At 45.6% G+C, this 18,838-nt stretch overlaps 1 protein-coding gene across 1 annotated transcript in view; it reads right to left on the bottom strand.

Moving 5' to 3' along the window:
* The window catches only part of RAB21 (RAB21, member RAS oncogene family), a 368,664-nt gene that overhangs the window by 54,964 nt on the left and 294,862 nt on the right, over positions 1-18,838 (bottom strand). The window contains exon 5 of the mRNA XM_069629386.1: positions 1,585-1,639. Coding sequence (XP_069485487.1) covers positions 1,585-1,639 — 55 coding nt within the window. The remainder of the gene's footprint in view (positions 1-1,584; positions 1,640-18,838) is intronic.

The raw sequence follows: 18,838 nt of genomic DNA on the forward strand, positions 1-18,838 counted from the left end.
ACATTCTACATTCTTTGCATACCCAATAACGTCAGACGCAATCTCACATTAGCATACCGGTGGTCTGGTGACCTTGAGATCACACTTGATTCGGGAGACCTGTTACAGAATTTTTTGATGCCATTCTGGCTGTCTCAGACAATATCCGTAAGAAAAAGTCAATATACAATTATCCTAAAGAATGTATTATATGCCAAGCAAACTCTATAGAATGGGTCTTTCCCAATCACCCCGTGTTGGCGACATTGTGGGAGGTTGGGCACACTGGATCACCTAATGTGGAAATGCCCGGTGAGCGAAGCATACTGGTGTATGGCACTAAACTGGAGCATGCACCCTGGCCCTATGCTTTTTGGGTCCCAAAACGAAGACTGGCACGATGATCCCATGACCCGAAAGCTTATGCATGTTCTGTTCTTCACAGCTTGGAAACTGCTGATCATTCATTGGAAAGCTGAATCTGCGCCTACCAAACTAGCCTGGCGATCTATCTCTGCTAAACCCTGCTCGCTGGAAGGCTCTGCTTTCAATCGTGTTTCTGGCTCAACACAAGCCGACAAGTTCTGGGAACTGGCTGATGCCTTTTTTTGACTAAAGCGATTTTTCAAGCCAATTAACTCTAATGGACTATCGCACAGGTGGAGGGTACCCAATAATTTGACTATCCTTAGCGTTGGTCTTGTACTCATCAAATTGCTCTGCGTTCTCGTTTTCTTTAAGGGGTTATATAACATGGGGGGGCACCTAGGGGTGGAGAAAGTTGGAGTGGTGGGGTATTAGCTATGTGGCCATTTTAAATAATACCTTTTTATGTTTTCAGCATTCTGTGCATAAACTGAAGGGCTGTGGGGGGGTGAGGTTTTTCAACAGAATATCTTTTCCTGTGGCAGTCTGCCTCGCTGACCTTGGCTTTGTTTGGTTTAATTAAAAGATCAATAAAAAGATTAAACAAAAAAGAAAAATGTGGTGGGGTTATGTCCTGCTGGTTACAAAGGTGTTGGATGAATGAAGGGTTATTTAACTTTGTTAACTGTTTGGTGGGTTTTTCTATTCGCAATAAAAAACGATTTGTACAAAGATACTCGCTTATGATGGAAGACCGGAATGACATGTAAGGGAGCAGTGAATGTTTTAGCAAAACAATACATTTGACAAAGGGTGGCTTGCCCAAAACAAACTCTTCAACAAAATAGCAAAACACTGCATGCACTAGGATAATTCCCATGGAATTCTGCACCCCTGACCTTTTGCAACAAAGCTGGCTTTGTAAAGTTCTGTGAAGGGCTGAATACTCCCCCTCACCCCACCCCACCTCCCTCTTTCATCAACTGTTGATTCGAACTGATCATCATTTTCAAATGATGGTCACCTTGAAAGAATGCCCTCCTATGCTTCCTAAAGCTCACTGAACCAGCCATCTTACTGCATGAATGTACAATCAACAAAACAAAAAACACAGCCATTTTGAACTCCAACTGCATGATGTGTCATTTGTTCTATATTCAAATACTACGAGAGCCAACTTTGGGAGTCTGCAAATATAAACAATTTTTAATATTCTGTTTGCTATAAAGATAAACTTACGTTTCTGCCTCTTGTACAGACACATGCCTTTCCTTTTCCAAGTCTATTTTGTTACCTATTAGAAAACACAAATATAATTAGTCAGTGGCAATGTTCCTTCTCACAGACTTTACAAATGTCTCAGATTCCGAAGAACCTCAAAACATTTCAAATGTAAATAAAAAAAAGACACCCATCGAATTATTTTATAGATTACATTTGACAGTTTAGGAATGAGTCGGGAATAATTATATAGGAACCAAAAATGTACTGTTCCCATTCCTCATCATCACAGAATGAAGGTTAAATAACAGATTAATGATTAACAAAAGTAATACCAATTCAATCACCCACATTCAAAAGGATGAGATGGCCACAATGTGCACCTTCAACAGATAGTTGTATTTTCTAATGTAACCTGTACTAACTGCTCTCATTTGGTCACATGTGCTTTGCTCAGACCGATAACTGCCTTCCGGGATTATAAAATGCCATATTGCATGTGGCTTCGAAAAACAATGCTTAAACATATTGCCTGCAAAATGGTCGTCAAAGGACATCAAGCTGTAGCGTATATAAATCTGATAAACCGCACAGCAGAAATTGCCTATGAAGAAGAGGGGCGAACAGTGTGACTAGTTCTATTTTTTTAAAAATTAGACCAACAATATTAGAATTAGAAAAGCACATTCAGCAAAAACACAATGAATACAAATGTGAAAAAAGATCAACTAAGCTAACAACATATAGCAATTTTGTAGTGGCCATATGATTCTTGTATGGAAGGGCTCTCCCAACACATGATCATGGGAAATGGCAGAAACAAATGTGGGAGGCGTTGCTTAATGACTTTGTGGTGGCCAAGATAAGGCCCCTTCCCAAGGGCCACACCCCCCTCAACCTTCCACCCCTCCGCGGCCAGCTTCAGTTTGCAGCAAATAAGGAGATAAGACACAGATTGGTGGTAAATCAAGCTTCTTCCATTAGATCGCAAATACACAGCATACAAAGTGATCAGCAGGACAAGTGTTCAGGCAGTCGCCACAGGGAGCTCTCTACAAACCAACCCTTTTGAGTGCCGGTTATGTAGCATATCAGACAAACACTAATATGTTCCAGTACTTTCACAATGGGGGAGGGGGGAAGGGGTTGGGGGGGGGGGGGGGTTCTTGCCACGATATTGCAGACATTTGGCAAAAACTGTCGACATCTCACTTGTGACGCAGCCCTGCGGGAACATCGTGTTGTATTATGGATAAGCAGCATTCGCAGAAACCCTGTTATCTCCCATATATGGGGCTAATGCTATACTTTTAGAGAATAAGCGTAAGAGAAGGTCCGACGTGTCCTCTATACTAGGAGGGGGTGTGTGGCCCTGTCCGGGGTGCCGCATGGAGAAGGAAGCAGACGAAAGATCGGAGGCCTAAATGTATGAGAGAGAGCCTAATATAGCATAAAAATCCTGCATAACATAGCAATAATCCTGCATAACATAGCAATCCTGCCACATCAACCCCCCCATTTGGTCATCCCTGAACAGGGCTTAGACCACAGGGAGCAGGGTTGGATACTCTGGTATATGGGCGGCATAAGGATAGGGTGGAGAGGCACAGGGATTGCTAATGACAAGATGTTGTTCCTAGAGAGATTGTGGGCCTAAAAGGTTCGGATTCAAAAATTCAGCCCAATCAGTGTTGGACATTTGACCAAATAGATCTATCATTTCCTGTTCATTGGAGGGATCATTTATGGCATCCTCCATAATTTGAGACCTCACTATTTCAAGTGGCAGCAGTCTGGCCTCTGTGGGCAAGTGTCACCTCTCTAGCATGGCAGAAAGCAGCAAATAAGAAAAACGATATTTTCAAAGGCAGCAATTAGAACAACAATTATTAAAATACCATGAAGAATGGAAGAGGCCAGTGAAGGAAAAGTGTTTTGAATCCAAGTAAATAGTGAGCCGGCATCACCTTTGTTTATACCATGTGAATTCGAGTCTAGGGAAAGAAAAGGGTACACCCTTGCTTCCTCTCACAGTAAGCATTAGGGAATTACTGATATAGATCCAGGTATGCAATAGTACAGTCATGAAAGATGCCACCCTGTGAAACACAGGATTTTCGTTATAACGGCAGCATGGCTGTGGATCCACCAATACATTTATTATGTCTAGCTTCGCCTTTTCCTCCTCCAACCTGTATCCCATCTCTAATCCTATGTGTATGCCCTCTTGCCATATCCTTCCAAGTGTATCATTAATAGTCTTTCCTTCTAACTGTATGAAGATTAATGTACCCTTTTATTAGCATGACTTCAGGTAAGATTTTGAAGCAAATCATTGATATATATGGCATTTATAACGCGCCTGTACACAAGTGTTTCAAGGCGCTTTTACCCACTATTGTTTGAAGTTTTCTTTTTTTAAAAAAAACATTTGTTTATTCGAGTTTTCAGTGTACATAGAAACCAAAATTCGATACGTGCAGCAATTGGCAACATCACGCAGTAAAGAATAGCTGCCGTCCAACAGCATATCAACCCTACTCCCGCCCCTCCAAGCATTCCCAGGGTGCCTATACTCCCTCCCACTCCCCTAAGCCCCACTCACCACTGCCTCTACTCCCGCTCAGAACATGTCACCAACCCAATGACGGTTTTATTATTTTCTCATTTTTGTCCACCCCGCCCCCCACCCCCCCGTCTCAAGGGGGTTTCAAGTTTGCGGTGGCAAAGTCGATCTACAGCTGGCCCCAATCCAACTTCACCCCTTCTTCCAGCTTGGGATCCTTGACTCCCTGTAAAATATCCAACTCTGCCAACCCCCGCTCCCCCCCCCCACCTGCGGATATCCTCCTCACTCCACAGTGAACCACGGACAGGCCCCTGGGGCCTCTTCCAAGCAATGGCAACCTGTCATTTCGCTAGTATCAACATGAACTGAGCTATGCGGTTTCTTGTTTTATGCCGTCCCCCCCCCCAGGATTATGCCTCTTTGAGGAATCTGAGGGTGGCCCCACGCCACCCTCACCCCCAACATTCTCTGCTCAGGTGGCCAGGGAAAGGCCATCGCTCTTGGATCCTGACCCTGGAGGTGGATATTCGAGGGAGGATCACCTGGGTGGCAGAGACTTAGGGAGCGGATGACCTTAGGTGATCCCTTTTCCCAATGAACCTTCCATCCCAGCAGCTTTATAGGTTGTCAACCCTTCCTTCCTTTCAAAAAGGGCCCTCAGAAATGCCATTATTCTACTGGGACAAGGAATAGATGAACTAGGAGGACCCCTTACACACACACACACACACACACACACACAAACCAAGAAAAGGAAGAAACAACCGAGTAATACATCCTTGCATTCGGTCTTTACCTCTTTCTTGCACACAAAATGTCCCACAGCCATTTCCCTTTAAGAATGGGACAAGGAGGCGGCAACTCGGAGTTATGCACACTTCAATTCAGTCACATCACTTTGGTACTGAGATGAGGAAGAGGACTGTGGAGGCGTATCACTGCAATATCCAAACATTTCCAGCTAATAGGCTTAGAACTATGGTCAGGCAACTGAAGTAAAGGACTTGAACCTGCAACCAGTTAACAGGCACCAGGTGCATAAAATGAGACCACCAGGGGAACAGAGAGAGAAACCCGCCTGTACATGGCTGGCAGACGTGGAGCAGGTTGGAGAGGGGCAGGTGGGAAAGATGCTGTGTGCAGCAGAAGGGTGGAAGAGACGTCGGGGTCTGAGCGGGCTGAGAGAGAGTCACGACACCCTGCAGTTCCACAGCCAGAGCTGTGGAACACTGAAGTCTCCAGATTGCCGCAGCAGCAAGGGAGGACGACGGCGAGCGCTGCTCACTGGGCCTCCCAAGAAGCACAAGCAGAGCGAAAAGAAGCCAGAAAGCAGAGAAACAAGACGCCCGGAGGAGTGGCCACATACCGGTGAGTGTAAAGAATGGAACACTCATGCCGGGGCGCTCCAGGTGCTGGAAGCAGGCACATGTAAATGCAAAACAAACTGAAAAACTAGTTTAGTTGGTTTTGGAAAATGAATAGAGGTTTTTTTAAATGCCGAACAAGCTGCCAAGTGTTATCAGTACTTTTAAGAGTACAATACTATTATTGAATACCGAACTAAAAGGAAAGATATGAAAAGCATATGAAAAAAATACCATGAGTGATGAGCATTCGAAAAATAAGTGATGAGCACTTGTGTACAAACTACTGGTACCTTCCATGTTGCTCGGGTCTCTAGCTGACAAGCACATGGGGGTATGCTATAGCCTTGCGTATGTTTTATTGTGTCATAACTACATATTATTGAAAAATCGCAAAATCAACCATCTCCCGAAATCGCCTACACAGGACATGGCTGGACCTCGCCCTGTGGACGAACCCTCACCAAACTTTGCAAAAAAAGTATATGGCCCACTCTGAATTTTTTTGCTAAGTTTGGTGAGGATTCGTCCCGGGGGGGGGGGGGGGGGGTGAGTTATAGGGGGGTGGGGTCCCAAAACTTTTGTTTTTCCCCATAGACTGAATGGGAACATTTTTTTGCTTACGCCTACAGCCCAAACCGCTGGACGGATTTTCACCAAATTTGGACCAGGAGCAGCGGCTTGGTCCCGAAAGCGTGCTTTTGCAAATTTGGTGAAAATCCGTGCAGTAGTTTTTAAAAAAATGACCAAAAAGTAGGTTAAAAAAAATTAGTGATATCTGTGTTCGCTTCGCAGACACTTCCCTGTTCGCTCCGTGGACAGGTCGGTGATTGGGCAAGCAGCTTGCGTGATGTCCGCGGACATCTGACGTGCTCTCTCATTGGATGCGGTGAAAGCGTGCAGTGTGTCGTGGCTTCAGAGACGCCCGCCATCTTTGTTCCTCGCATGAGAGGCTTTGTCAGGTCAGCAGGAGCGGGATCTGCCGCCTGCACAGTAAGTCTACCACCCCCGCTCATGCCCGTGTCTGTCTCCTGTTCCTCCCACCCCCCGCTCATGCCCCGTGTGTCTCTCCCCTCCCTCCCACCCGCCCCCCTGCTCATGCCCCGTGTGTCTCTCCCCTCCCCCCACCCCCGCTCATGCTAACCCTCCCGCCCACCTTCCGCTCATGCCCCGTGTCCCTACCCCTCCCGCCCACCCCCCACTCATGCCCGTGTCTCTAGCCCTCCTGCCCACCCCCCGCTCATGCCCCGTGTCTGCTCCTGTTCCCCCCACCTGCTCATGCCCCGTCGGTACACCCCGTTTCGGCGTCGCTGGTTTGGTGACTGGATGTTTTGGCGCGCCGCACACCAGTGCACATCGCCTGCTGTTTAGGGAAACGTTCAGTGCAGTGCACTGAAAATGCGAGTTTCAACTTCACCCCACACTATTTTAAAATTAAACTGTTCTAGAGCGGTTTCATTTTAAAATAGTGTGGGATGAAGTTGAAACTCGCACTTTCAGTGCACTGCACTGAACGTTTCCCTAAACAGCAGGCGATGTGCACTGGTGTGCGGCGCACAGAGCAGAATTGATCTGCCGGGCTCATGAGGGTGGGGGCTGTGCCGCTCGGAGCAGACTGCTCCGAGCAGCACAGCCCCCACCTTTGTGGGCCCGGCTACTGTGCCTGCATGAAGAACTCGCAGGACATTTATGTGCGGCCAATTCAGCGCGGCCTGTCGCACCGTGCCGCGACGAACCGGCCGCCCCGAAATGTCCTGCTCCGTGTCTCGCTCCTGTACCCCCCCACATATCCCCCCGCTCGTGCCCAGTGTCTCTCTCCTGTTGCCCCCCACCCCCCGTTCATGCCCTCTGTCTGTCTTCTGTTCCCCCCCACCATCCGCTCATGCCCCGTGTGTCTCCTGTTCTCCCCACCACCCGCTCATGCCCCGTGTCTCTCTCCTGTTGCCCCCACCCCCTGTTCATGCCCCGTGTCTTCCTCCTGTTCCCTCCCACCCCCTGTGCTCATGCCCCATGTCTTCCTCCTGTTCCCTCCCACCCCCTGTGCTCATGCCCCATGTCTTCCTCTTGTCACCCCCTCCTATGATGCCCCTTGTTGACCTCTTGTTCCCCCACCCCCCTGCTAATGCCCCGTGTCTCCCTTCTTCCCCCCCCACCCCCGCTCATGCCCTGTGTCTTCCTTTTCCCCCCCACTCCACGCTCATGCCCCGTATCTCCCTTCTCCCCCCCACCCCCGCTCATGCCCCGTATCTCCCTTCTCCCCCCTCCACCCCCCGCTCATGGCTTGTGTCTCCCCTGTTCACCCCCACCCCCGCACATGCCCCGTGTCTGCTCTGTTGGAACAGGGCAGACACGGGGCGGGGGCCCCACCTTGCCCTACCCCCGCTCATGCCCCGCGTCTCTCCTGTTCACCCCCAACCCGGCTCATGCTCCGTGTCCGTCTCCCTCCTTTTCCCCCTGCTCATGGCTCGTGTCTCCCCTGTTCACCCCCATCCCCTGCTCATGCCCCGTGTCTCCCTTCTTTCCCGTTCATGCCCCATGTCTCCCTTCTTTCCACCCCCTGCTCATGCCCCATGTCTCCCTCGTGTTACCCCCCCACTCATGCCCCGTGTCTCTCTCCTGGTCTTCCCGACCCCCTGCTGATTCCCTGTTGTGTTCTCTTTATACACCCTGCCTTCCCTTTCCCTGGTATCCATCTTGGTAAAAGATTTTCCTTCCTACACCGGGACGCCTGCCTGCGGTGTCCTGGTTTGGGAAGAAAAATATTTTTTTTTACCACCCCGGGTTCCCACTTTGAGAACCTAGGATGCTAGTGATCTTCCTCCATTGAAAAGGACATTATGGTTACGTTGCACTAATAAACTATGAAATTCAGTAAAAAAGAATGTATTAAAGTGACTTTATGGTTAAGTTGCACTAATAAAAAAACCTATGAAATTCATTGAAAAAACTTTGTTAAAGGGACGTTATGGTTCAAAGTAAAACCGAAAACCCCCTGAAATTCGCCAGTTATGGTAAGCTAAGCAACCATAACTCGCGCCACCACCGTACACTGCTAAGACTAACACCCAGGACATCAAAGATGACATCACAAATGTCATTGATGACATCACATGTCTGGCTCCCCCTTTTTTCCTAACATATCTAGGCCACATGGTTTTCTTCAGTAACAGTCAGGGCCTAAAAATTGAAAACTTACTATATTTGTACACTTATCCCAAAAGTATGTTCTTACAGTAATTCCCTTATGGTCCAGTCATATCATATGAAATATATACATATGGGAAGACACAAGCTTGAAAGAAAGCAATCCTTTCTGTGCATGAAGATAATCAGTAGAGTCATCAGCACTTTCTGATAGATCTGTTTTTTTATTACTGTACTTTCCCTGTATATGCTCATATTTGTATACATTGTACTCACACTACTTTCCTTAGGGTCCTGTCACATCATGTGATACATATACATAGGGTAAATAACAGCTTTGAAACAGAGTAATCATTTCTCTGCATGAAGATAATCAGTTAGGTTATGAATTGTTTCTGCTACTACTACTGCTTTTTTACTTAATTCACTTTCCCTGTATATACCCATATTTGTATGTGTTCTTTTCTCTTTGTGTTTTGTCTATAATAATGCAAGTAGGTTTTATTACCTACTTATCACATGTTTCACAGTACGCAAAACTCTAATAAGAAAACCGTTATCATTTCACTATTCAAAGTGGCAAGCTTATGAATATTGCACCTCCATCATGTATGCTGCACACAATGCCTATGTTTCTACATGAGTACCTTAGTATACTGGATGGAACTTCATAATAGAATGCTATTTATATCAATGCATTGCTTAATGCACTAATTAGCACTTGATATTTATTCCAATGATCCTTGACACTTTTATTAACATTACAATAAGAATCCCTTGTACAGACTTTTCATGAAAGGTAAATGCACATGTGATGTCATCAGTGATGTCATCAATGACATTTGTGATGTCATCTTTGATGTCCTGGGTGTTAGTCTTAGCAGTGCACGGTGGTGGCGCGAGTTATGGTTGCTTGGCTTACCATAAATGGCGAATTTCAGGGGTTTTTCGGTTTTACTTTGAACCATAAGGTCCCTTTAAAGGATAGTTCCGGGACTTTTTTTTTTATTGTCCCTACGGTTCGGCCATGTGTTTTTAAGCATAACTCGGTAGATCATAGAAAACTTTCCTATGGACCTTACCCGACTTTTCGTCCATTAACGCACTCGAAATCAGCCGCCATTTTCTGATAATCCTATCATTTCCCCCCATCGCCCTGGCTCACCTGCTTTTGCGGCACTAAATCAAATCCCCCGCCCCTGAGCCTGACATCAGCAGACGCGTACCGCCCATTTCCCAACGCCAAAGCACGTTTCGTGTCAACAATCGCTGCGCCTCAGCTAATGACGTGTCGCCATGGAAATGGCAGGACGCCTCTTTCCTCAATAAGTATAAACACACCGTTTCACAACACACAGCAGCAGATTTTCGATTCCATTACTCTCTCTGTGTTACTTTGAGTATTCTGTGACTCGTTTCTGTGCTCTGGTCAGCTACCTTCGCCGCTTCTCGGCCTTGTGAACACCTGTACCATCTCTGTAAATTATTTTACTTTCTTTACCACACAATGGCTACAATAATGCCGTATATGTACGAGCCCGAGTACACCGAGGAAGAACTACTGGAAAGGCAAGCACGCGAAAACGATGGGGATTCGGACGGCAGTTGGGAGGACCAGTCAACGGATGAAGAGCCTGGACCATGTCGCATGGACGGCGTCTCCACCTGGTGCACGTGCAATCGGTGCAAGCTAATGCCAACTGAGGAGGAGAACTGCTGCTGCCGAGAAAACTCGGGATGCCTGGCCTACATTTCGGAAGGCGAGCCAAGTCCGCAATGCATCACCGAGCTGCCAGAGTTCAGGGAAGCCTGCCTCTCACGGACCGTGTTGAGGATGATGATGGTGCTTATGCACAAACTTTGCGGCACTGTTCGTCCGCGTAATCAGAGTAACGAGTAAGTATACTCTGGTTGTGATGTCAGTGATGCCACTACTATTTCATGGTCGTCTCATCATTCGAATGCATGTAAATTGGTTCCATGTTGTGCATTTTCTAGATAGAATTTTTTTCAAAGCAGAATGACATTTTTTACCTGAATCGACAGTGATAAGAAAGTTGTCATTTTAATACAGTTTGCATCTTTCATTTTCACAGGTGGTACAGGCTGCTGGCCTATCGTTGCTTCACTTGGTGGCTTCACGGGAGGCTCGGACACCGCGTTCGGAGAGTAATACCTGCCTGTGCGGTACTTGCCATTAGACAACATTTCCCCAGCGACAGTGGACAATACCGCGGATTTTCCCTGGATGTGCTGCAACCGCAACTTTACAATGTGTAATGTTTATTATTTATGTTCAATTGAAATTAAGATCTAAAATAAAACCCAACATATATTTTAACAATGGTTGTTTTGATTTTTTAAATGAATCTAGTGTGTCTCCATTGAATAGTCTTCCTGCCTGCTGCTGACTAACTGCCTAGGCATCCAGGGTCTCCAGGGTGAACTGCACCCATATATTCTCCTGGGAGGGTGAGGTATTTATAAACTCACCCCCCTGCCTTCCATGCACTAGATCCTGCAGCCTGCCTCTTACATGCAGTTAGATGGCCTCTCCTTGGTGAGGCCCTGCGGCAAACGAGTCTTGTCTGCACGACCACCGCCCCAATCCACCCCCCGCCTTATCAAAGGCAGTTCGCACGGGGGTACTTGTGCTGGCAAGTGGAGCTGTCAGGGAGCGATAAAGGCCAAGAGGTGCCAAAGACCATGTACACTTCAAAGTGGTCTATAGAGCATGGGTTGTTGTTCCCATGTCTACCTCCAGACCCCGTGTCTCCTGGCAAGCATCCCCCTCACGCTGGACGGCCCCCTGCAATCCACATAAGTGTGTCTCCATTCACGAGTCTTCCTGTGTCTTGTCTGCACGACCACCGCCCCAATCCACCCCCCGCCTTATCAAAGGCAGTTCGCACGGGGGTACTTGTGCTGGCAAGTGGAGCTGTCAGGGAGCGATAAAGGCCAAGAGGTGCCAAAGACCATGTACACTTCAAAGTGGTCTATAGAGCATGGGTTGTTGTTCCCATGTCTACCTCCAGACCCCGTGTCTCCTGCCAAGCATCCCCCTCACGCTGGACGGCCCCCTGCAATCCACATAAGTGTGTCTCCATTCACGAGTCTTCCTGTGTCTTGTCTGCACGACCACCGCCCCAATCCACCCCCCGCCTTATCAAAGGCAGTTCGCACGGGGGTACTTGTGCTGGCAAGTGGAGCTGTCAGGGAGCGATAAAGGCCAAGAGGTGCCAAAGACCATGTACACTTCAAAGTGGTCTATAGAGCATGGGTTGTTGTTCTCATGTCTACCTCCAGACCCCGTGTCTCCTGCCAAGCATCCCCCCTCACGCTGGACGGCCCCCTGCAAACCGCATAATGCCACGACATATACACGTCATTCATTCACAAACACACCCCTGTTTCGAATTCTTTATAACCCACTTCATATTTCTAATGAGAACTTCTTTGCGCTTTGCTAGTCAACCCGTGAAGGTGCTGGTTATCTGCTCTTCGTCTCTGTGAACTTCCGTGACCACTTCGAGGAAACTCGTCAGTTTGCAACCTGTGAACTGCTCCCTGTTCTACGACAAGAAACTACTCTGATCCCGGAATCTAACTGTTTGTTCGTCAAGGTAAGGCCATGTACCATAATCATTTTGCGTCCAATTTCTTTTCGTTCAAGACAGTACATGCAAGGAACTAGTCACATGTTCTGAGTTTAGTCAAATTATTTTTCTATTTTTTTTAAAGTTATTCAAATACTTATCTGCATGTGAATAACGTGTATAGTTCCAAGAACCAAAACGAACCTTGCATTGAGCCTTTTATGTGTCATTTAATTTTTTAACACATTGGTATTCATAGAGAATTGTTGATCTTTACTTTTCAGAACTTTCCACAATGCCTGCCTGTTCCATTGGCGGTTGCCCTTCGAAGACCCATAATAAATCTGAAGGTACTATAATGCATGTTTTCCCTAAGACAATAGATCAGATAAGAGAATGGGTCCGATATTGCGGATATCCACCGTCTGAGCTTGAAAGTAGAGTCCTAGAAGTCTTTGCGGACAAGAGGGGTGATCGATACCGCATCTGCAGCAGGCACTTTAGCTCTGACATGTACTCCACATCATTGCTAATAAAGAAGAACACACCGCGAGCGAGGCGAAAATTGCTGTCAACCGCTATTCCCACTCTATTCGTCCACATCCCTCCACTGGTGAGTCAAGTTTACGTATTTATCTCTCAGCCTTGCTGTAGTGTGTAGCATTAGCTAACAATAATTTCCCCATTTATGTATCCACTCAATATGAAGGCGGAAGATTCTCCATCTGTGTCGTTATTGCAGTCATCAGCCACTTCAAGCGCCTATCGGGTAATCTTACTTGGCTATTCTGCCACTGACTTGTTTTAGGCATGTAAATCAATTGTTTTAATTTATCGTGTAATTATTTTACCTAATGGTACACCCTTGTACTCGTCCTCTAGTCTTTGTTTTCAGTTATAATTATTGTTATCCAAAATAATGCAAGTACTGTCTTTCAGGGAGATGCTGAGGAGTCCAACGTATTGACGACTACCGTTGATGTCACTCAGATGCTCGAGGTACGTTTCAGGACAGTTCCATCGATGGAGATCATCAGATCTTGCATTCTTGTAGCGTGATTGTTACACACAATGTTTCTTTCGTTTTTAGCCATTGATATGTCCTTCTGTCGTCGCCCTCCTATGTGTCTTCTTTTTTCAATATTGTGTTCATTACTAATGAAAGTCCTATGTTTCAGGGAGTCGATGGAGCATTAGTCCAAGAAGAAGGGGGAGCGTGCAGTTACGGGTCGGCCCAACAGCTTGCAGAAGTGTGCACCGCAGTTACATCGTCCCTTGATGTTCTTATGCATTTCGAGGTATGGATACTGACAGTTCGATCAAGCGAAATCATATGACGTGATTACATCCGCTATACTTCCTTCTTTATTAACGCAAGTACTATGTTTCAGGGAGATGACGGAGCTTCTTCTACAAGAACATCACCCCTAGTAGTTGATGCAGATCTCTGGGTGGTGACACTTCCAACGATCGAGCAAATCGAATCATATTTACATATCCATTATTTATTTTAGACAACTGATCATTTGTGCAGGTCTATTTAGATGAGCCGTTCACGCCTGCACAAAGTTTCTGTTCTTTTTATCAAAATAGAAAACCATACTAATGCAATTACTGTGTTTCAGGGAGTCACTGAAGCATCATCTTCAATAATATCATCAACGGAAGTCTATGAGGAGCCCGAGGTATGGATCTTGACAGTTCCATCTAACTAGATCAACAATGCGTGAATAATTGTCGTTTGAATGTTCTACACAAAGCGTTCATTCGTGTTTTGCTATTGAGATGTACGTGGGTATTGTTCCCCAAGTACATTTTGTGTTTTCGATATTATTATACATACTAATGAAAGTTCTATGTTTCAGGGAGTCGATGGAGCGTCAGTGCGTGATGGATGGGCTTATCATGAAAATATAGTCGTTGCAGCGCAAGAGGAAGTGGAGACATGCACACACGAGTCGGAGCAACAGCGTCCTGATGTTGAAGTTCGAGGCAAGAAAGTTTCAAAGAAAAGAAAGCAAAAGAAGGTTAGTGTCCTGGTCACTATATTATGTTGTTTTTCACTGTTAATAGTTCAATACTGTAAGTTGTGTTTAAACTGAACATCCCTTTTCCAATCTGTCCTCTAGTTGCGAGTGGGTGTACGAACTAGATCTACACAGACAGTGAAGCGAACGAGAGATGTTGCTTGTCAAACCTTTTGGCAGGGACTTGAGACTGGAGATGCATCGTGCCAATGGGAAGAATATGAAGTGATTGACAACGGAGCTATACCACCACCAGCCATTGATAGTGAATGTCCTCCTGGTAGTTCGGATGCAGTCGGAGATCAATTCACAGAATCCACACCCGCAAAAACTAAGACCGCGAGAAAGTTGAAGAAATTGTTTTATTCACCCATCTCCGGAGAAGGAACAGATGTTGCAATGGAAGAGAATGAAGTGGACGACAATGAAACACCATCAATATCACTGAACATAGCGGAAGACGATATCAGAGATTCTACCTTTCATGTGAGTGACATGTCCTCAACGTTACAGGCCGAACCAGCTGGGATGCAGAGTGACAGTATAAGGAAAGAGGCCAAATTCATTGTATTCGATAGTTGTTTGATTGATATTATTATTCGGATGAAATGTGGGCATTCGGTTGGTGGGGAAGTATGTGGGGAGCCATTCATTAATGTGACTCGTGCAATTCGAGGCACTAACCTTAAAATACATGCCACCTGTACAAAATATCATCCTTTCTCATGGTCTGCACAACCTATGCTGGGACAACTGCCAGCAGGCAATCTACTTTGTGCAGCGGCTGCACTTTTTAGTGGTTCAAGTTTTAAAAAATTAGAGTCTTTCTTTCAGTTTGTGGGAATCCATTTCATTGCGAAAACTCAGTTCTACAAATACCAAACCGATTATCTATTTCCAGCCATTAGCGAAGCTTGGAGAATGGAAAAAATGTCTATTGATAGTACATTCGCGGGCAAACGGTTCAGGCTAGCCGGTGATGGACAGTGCGACAGCCCAGGATTTTCAGCCAAGTACTGCACCTACCACTTTCAGGACATGGAAAGTAAGAAAATTGTGAGTTCGGTGGTCGTGCAGGTGTCACAAAGTACATCCTCAGTGGCCATGGAGAAAGTTGGCTATGTAGCATCATTGCAAGAACTACAATCGCGGGGAATGGTGATCGACCTGATAGCCACGGACAGACACGTTTCAATTGCCAAGACAATGAGAGAACAGTACAAAAATATAAATTAAATCACCAATTTGACGTTTGGCATCTTGCAAAATCAATCAATAAAAAATTGTCGGCTGCAGGTAAAAAAAAAGAATTGCAAGGTATTTCACAGTGGTCCAAGTCAATCAGCAACCATCTTTGGTGGAGCTCAAAAACATGTGGAGGGTCGTTGGAAATTGTACTGGAAAAATGGCGGTCAGTAATGTTACACTGTAGCAACGTTCACCACTGGACTACAAACCAACATTTCCACAATTGTGAACATGGCCATTTGTCCACAGAGGAGGCACGGAAGAAGAAGTGGTTGATTCCTTCATCACCCACTCACAAAGCCATTGAAAAGATTGTATTTGATAAAACTATAACAAAAGCTTTGAGGGGACTCACGGAATTCTGCCACACAGGAGATTTGGAGGTGTTTCACAATATGTGCCTAACGTACAGGTCAAAACGATTGCATTTTGGCATGGAGGGCATGATAAATCGGACTCTTTTAGCGGTCTTGGCACATAACCATAATGTTGGCCGTCAACAAAGTAGGACGACCGGAACTTTAGGGACGCTTCGCTACAATAAGGCCTTCACTAAAAGAAGTAAACAATGGGTGATCAAACCAGTGTTTGAGGATATGCAATATGAGTTTATTGAGAAACTTATTGTTGACGTCCTAGATAGGCACATAAATGGAGTTGTGAACGAACCTGTGCAGGGGACAACTGCATTGCCACCCAACATTGCCTCTGTTCCATGTCCACCTAAAGAAGAACTCATTGAGAAATACACATCACGGTTTAAATGATTGTAATTTGATTGTCTGTTCTCTCGAGTCTCCTCATGTCGCAGGCCCATTGAATATGTGTATCTATCCAACCTTGTTCATTTGCGCATTAAATTAAACCAAACAGTAATATAAATCATTTTTCAAAAAATATAGAATGTCTCCGTATTTATGGTTCTGTGGGGCTGCAAAGCACGCAGACAAAATGCAAAGATGGAGTGTACATTTCAAGTCCTGTGAGAATGCCTTACACTGAATGTAGCTAACTAGGAATGTGTGCTCGTTCAAAGTGAAGGTCAGCTGCTTTGATTTTTTCTCGGGTGCCAGAATGGCCCACGACTCAGTATAAGGTTCTATTGTATTTTGACCTTGACAGGCCGGGACCACGTAAGAAACGATAATGAATATAATTTCAGAAACGAAAGCCATTTCATGTTCGTTCATTAGAAGAAATAACGTCGGCATAGAAGGAGTGGTATTTCGGGGCTGCCCTACGCACAGACACAATGGAAAATGCAAATATAATGTAAGTAACTCTTTAGATGAGTTTATACCGCAATTTAATTACTATACAGTAGCTTTAAAGACGGGTTAAATTGTACTTGTTCGTTCTATGTGGCATATTGTTTTGTACCGCGCACTATCTTGGGGAGAACCGTCTACTTTTACGGAAGCACCTCAAAACCTTTGCTTCTGCTTTCTCTCTCCCTCTCCCCTGCTACAACTGGTCCACTGTCTGCGATCTCGGTCCTGGGCCCTTCCACTCTCCACCTGCACTCCCTGTCAACCCCTGCACTGATGGACTGTCTCAGTATCCTACAGCCCCCCCTTGACGTTTAAAACCCAGTTGCACTGTCCTAGCTATGAAATAATTTCCCGACCGAATATATAAAATGAATAATTTTAATAAAGATCTGATGGTGAGACTAATTTCATTGTTTATGTTTTTCAAACAGGTACATCATGCATTACTGCATGTGTCACGAGTACCAGACACCGGCGGACGGCTTTTTTAACCGCCAGTTGCTTCTCCGCGTGAACAACGTTACCACCCTGACCATTTTATGGGACGATCGCCAAGTACAAGTATACCCTTACGCGGTACTAACGGCTAGATGCAACATACAGACCGTTGTGGTGGCCTAGTGCCTCGTTGTTGGAACAGCCATGCGATTATCAGTGCGACCGAAGAGCTTATTTTACCGTTAACCAACACCCTGTTTACTGCACACGAACATCGCTTGCCTCAAGACGAACTATTTTGGATCGAGAGCAAATAAAAATGAAAATCGCTGAATATTCTCTAAACATTTGATGTCCAATAAATGTACTTTGCCAAATGTACAATCTTGCAGTTTGCTTTTAAACCACAGTTTCATATTCCGAATTGTGGCGCTGTATTGTGAGATGATCTAAGACCCTGTGTACAGCAAAGGAACATTGCGTGCCTCAAAACGAACCTTTTGGAACCTGAGCAAATAAAAATGCAAATCGCTGAATATTCTCTAAACATTTGATGTCAAATAAATGTACTTTACCAAATTTACAATCTTGTGGTTTGATTTAAAAGTACAGTTTCATATTGCGAATTGTGGCGCGCTGTGTTGTGAGCTAATCTGTGTTGGTTTCCGGGTTCTGTGTGGAGTCGCGTAGAAGACGCCTGGGCGCGTTTGCCTACGCAGCACAGTCACGTCACGGATAGAGGCGGGGAATATGAATGTTTTGATAAAGTCTGTTTCAGGGGCGGGGGATTTGATTTAGTGCCGCAAACGCAGGTGAGCCAGGACGATGGGGGGAAATGATAGGATTATCAGAAAATGGCGGCTGATTTCGAGTGCGTTAATGGACGAAAAGTCGGGTAAGGTCCATAGGAAAGTTTTCTACGATCTACCGAGTTATGCTTAAAAACACATGGCCGAACCGTAGGGACAATAAAAAAAAAGTCCCGGAACGATCCTTTAACAAAGTTTTTTTTACTGAATATATATGAGAATGCATTACTTACCGTAAAAGCATTTCTGATGATTGTATCTGCTTAGATTCACATGCTGTGCATAGGTCCGACATCCAGTGGTCACTGCGGAGTATTGCATTTTGTTTTTCGTAGTCGAAAAGGGGACGTCGACAAGGCGTGTCTGAAACACTATCCCTATAGTGACGTGCGTTGTACCCACAATCCCTCACGCGTCGAGGTCCCTCTGTTTGTATTTTTCTGCCCTGAGGGAGCCTTCTAGACGTGAGTGAGTACAGAAAAGAGAGAGATATATAAAGGAAGTCTATGTTCCTTCCATCCAAGCGGGGAGGAAGGGCGGGCGCATGTGAATCTAAGCAGATACAATCATCAGAAATGCTTTTACGGTAAGTAATGCATTCTCTTCTGATGTTTGTTAATCTGCTTAGAATCACATGCTGTGCATAGACTAGCGAGCAGTACCCGGAGTTGGCGGTGGGTTATGAGAAGGAACAGTAGAGAAAAGGTGTCGTAATACTGCCTGTCCCACCTGGGAGTCAGATCTAGAGTGTGTATCTAGACAGTAGTGTTTTGTAAAGGTGTGCACAGAACTCCAGGTAGCCGCTT

The sequence above is a fragment of the Ambystoma mexicanum genome, chromosome 12, assembly GCF_040938575.1.
Source record: "Ambystoma mexicanum isolate Mex_15411 chromosome 12, UKY_AmexF1_1, whole genome shotgun sequence".
Taxonomy (NCBI): domain Eukaryota; kingdom Metazoa; phylum Chordata; class Amphibia; order Caudata; family Ambystomatidae; genus Ambystoma; species Ambystoma mexicanum.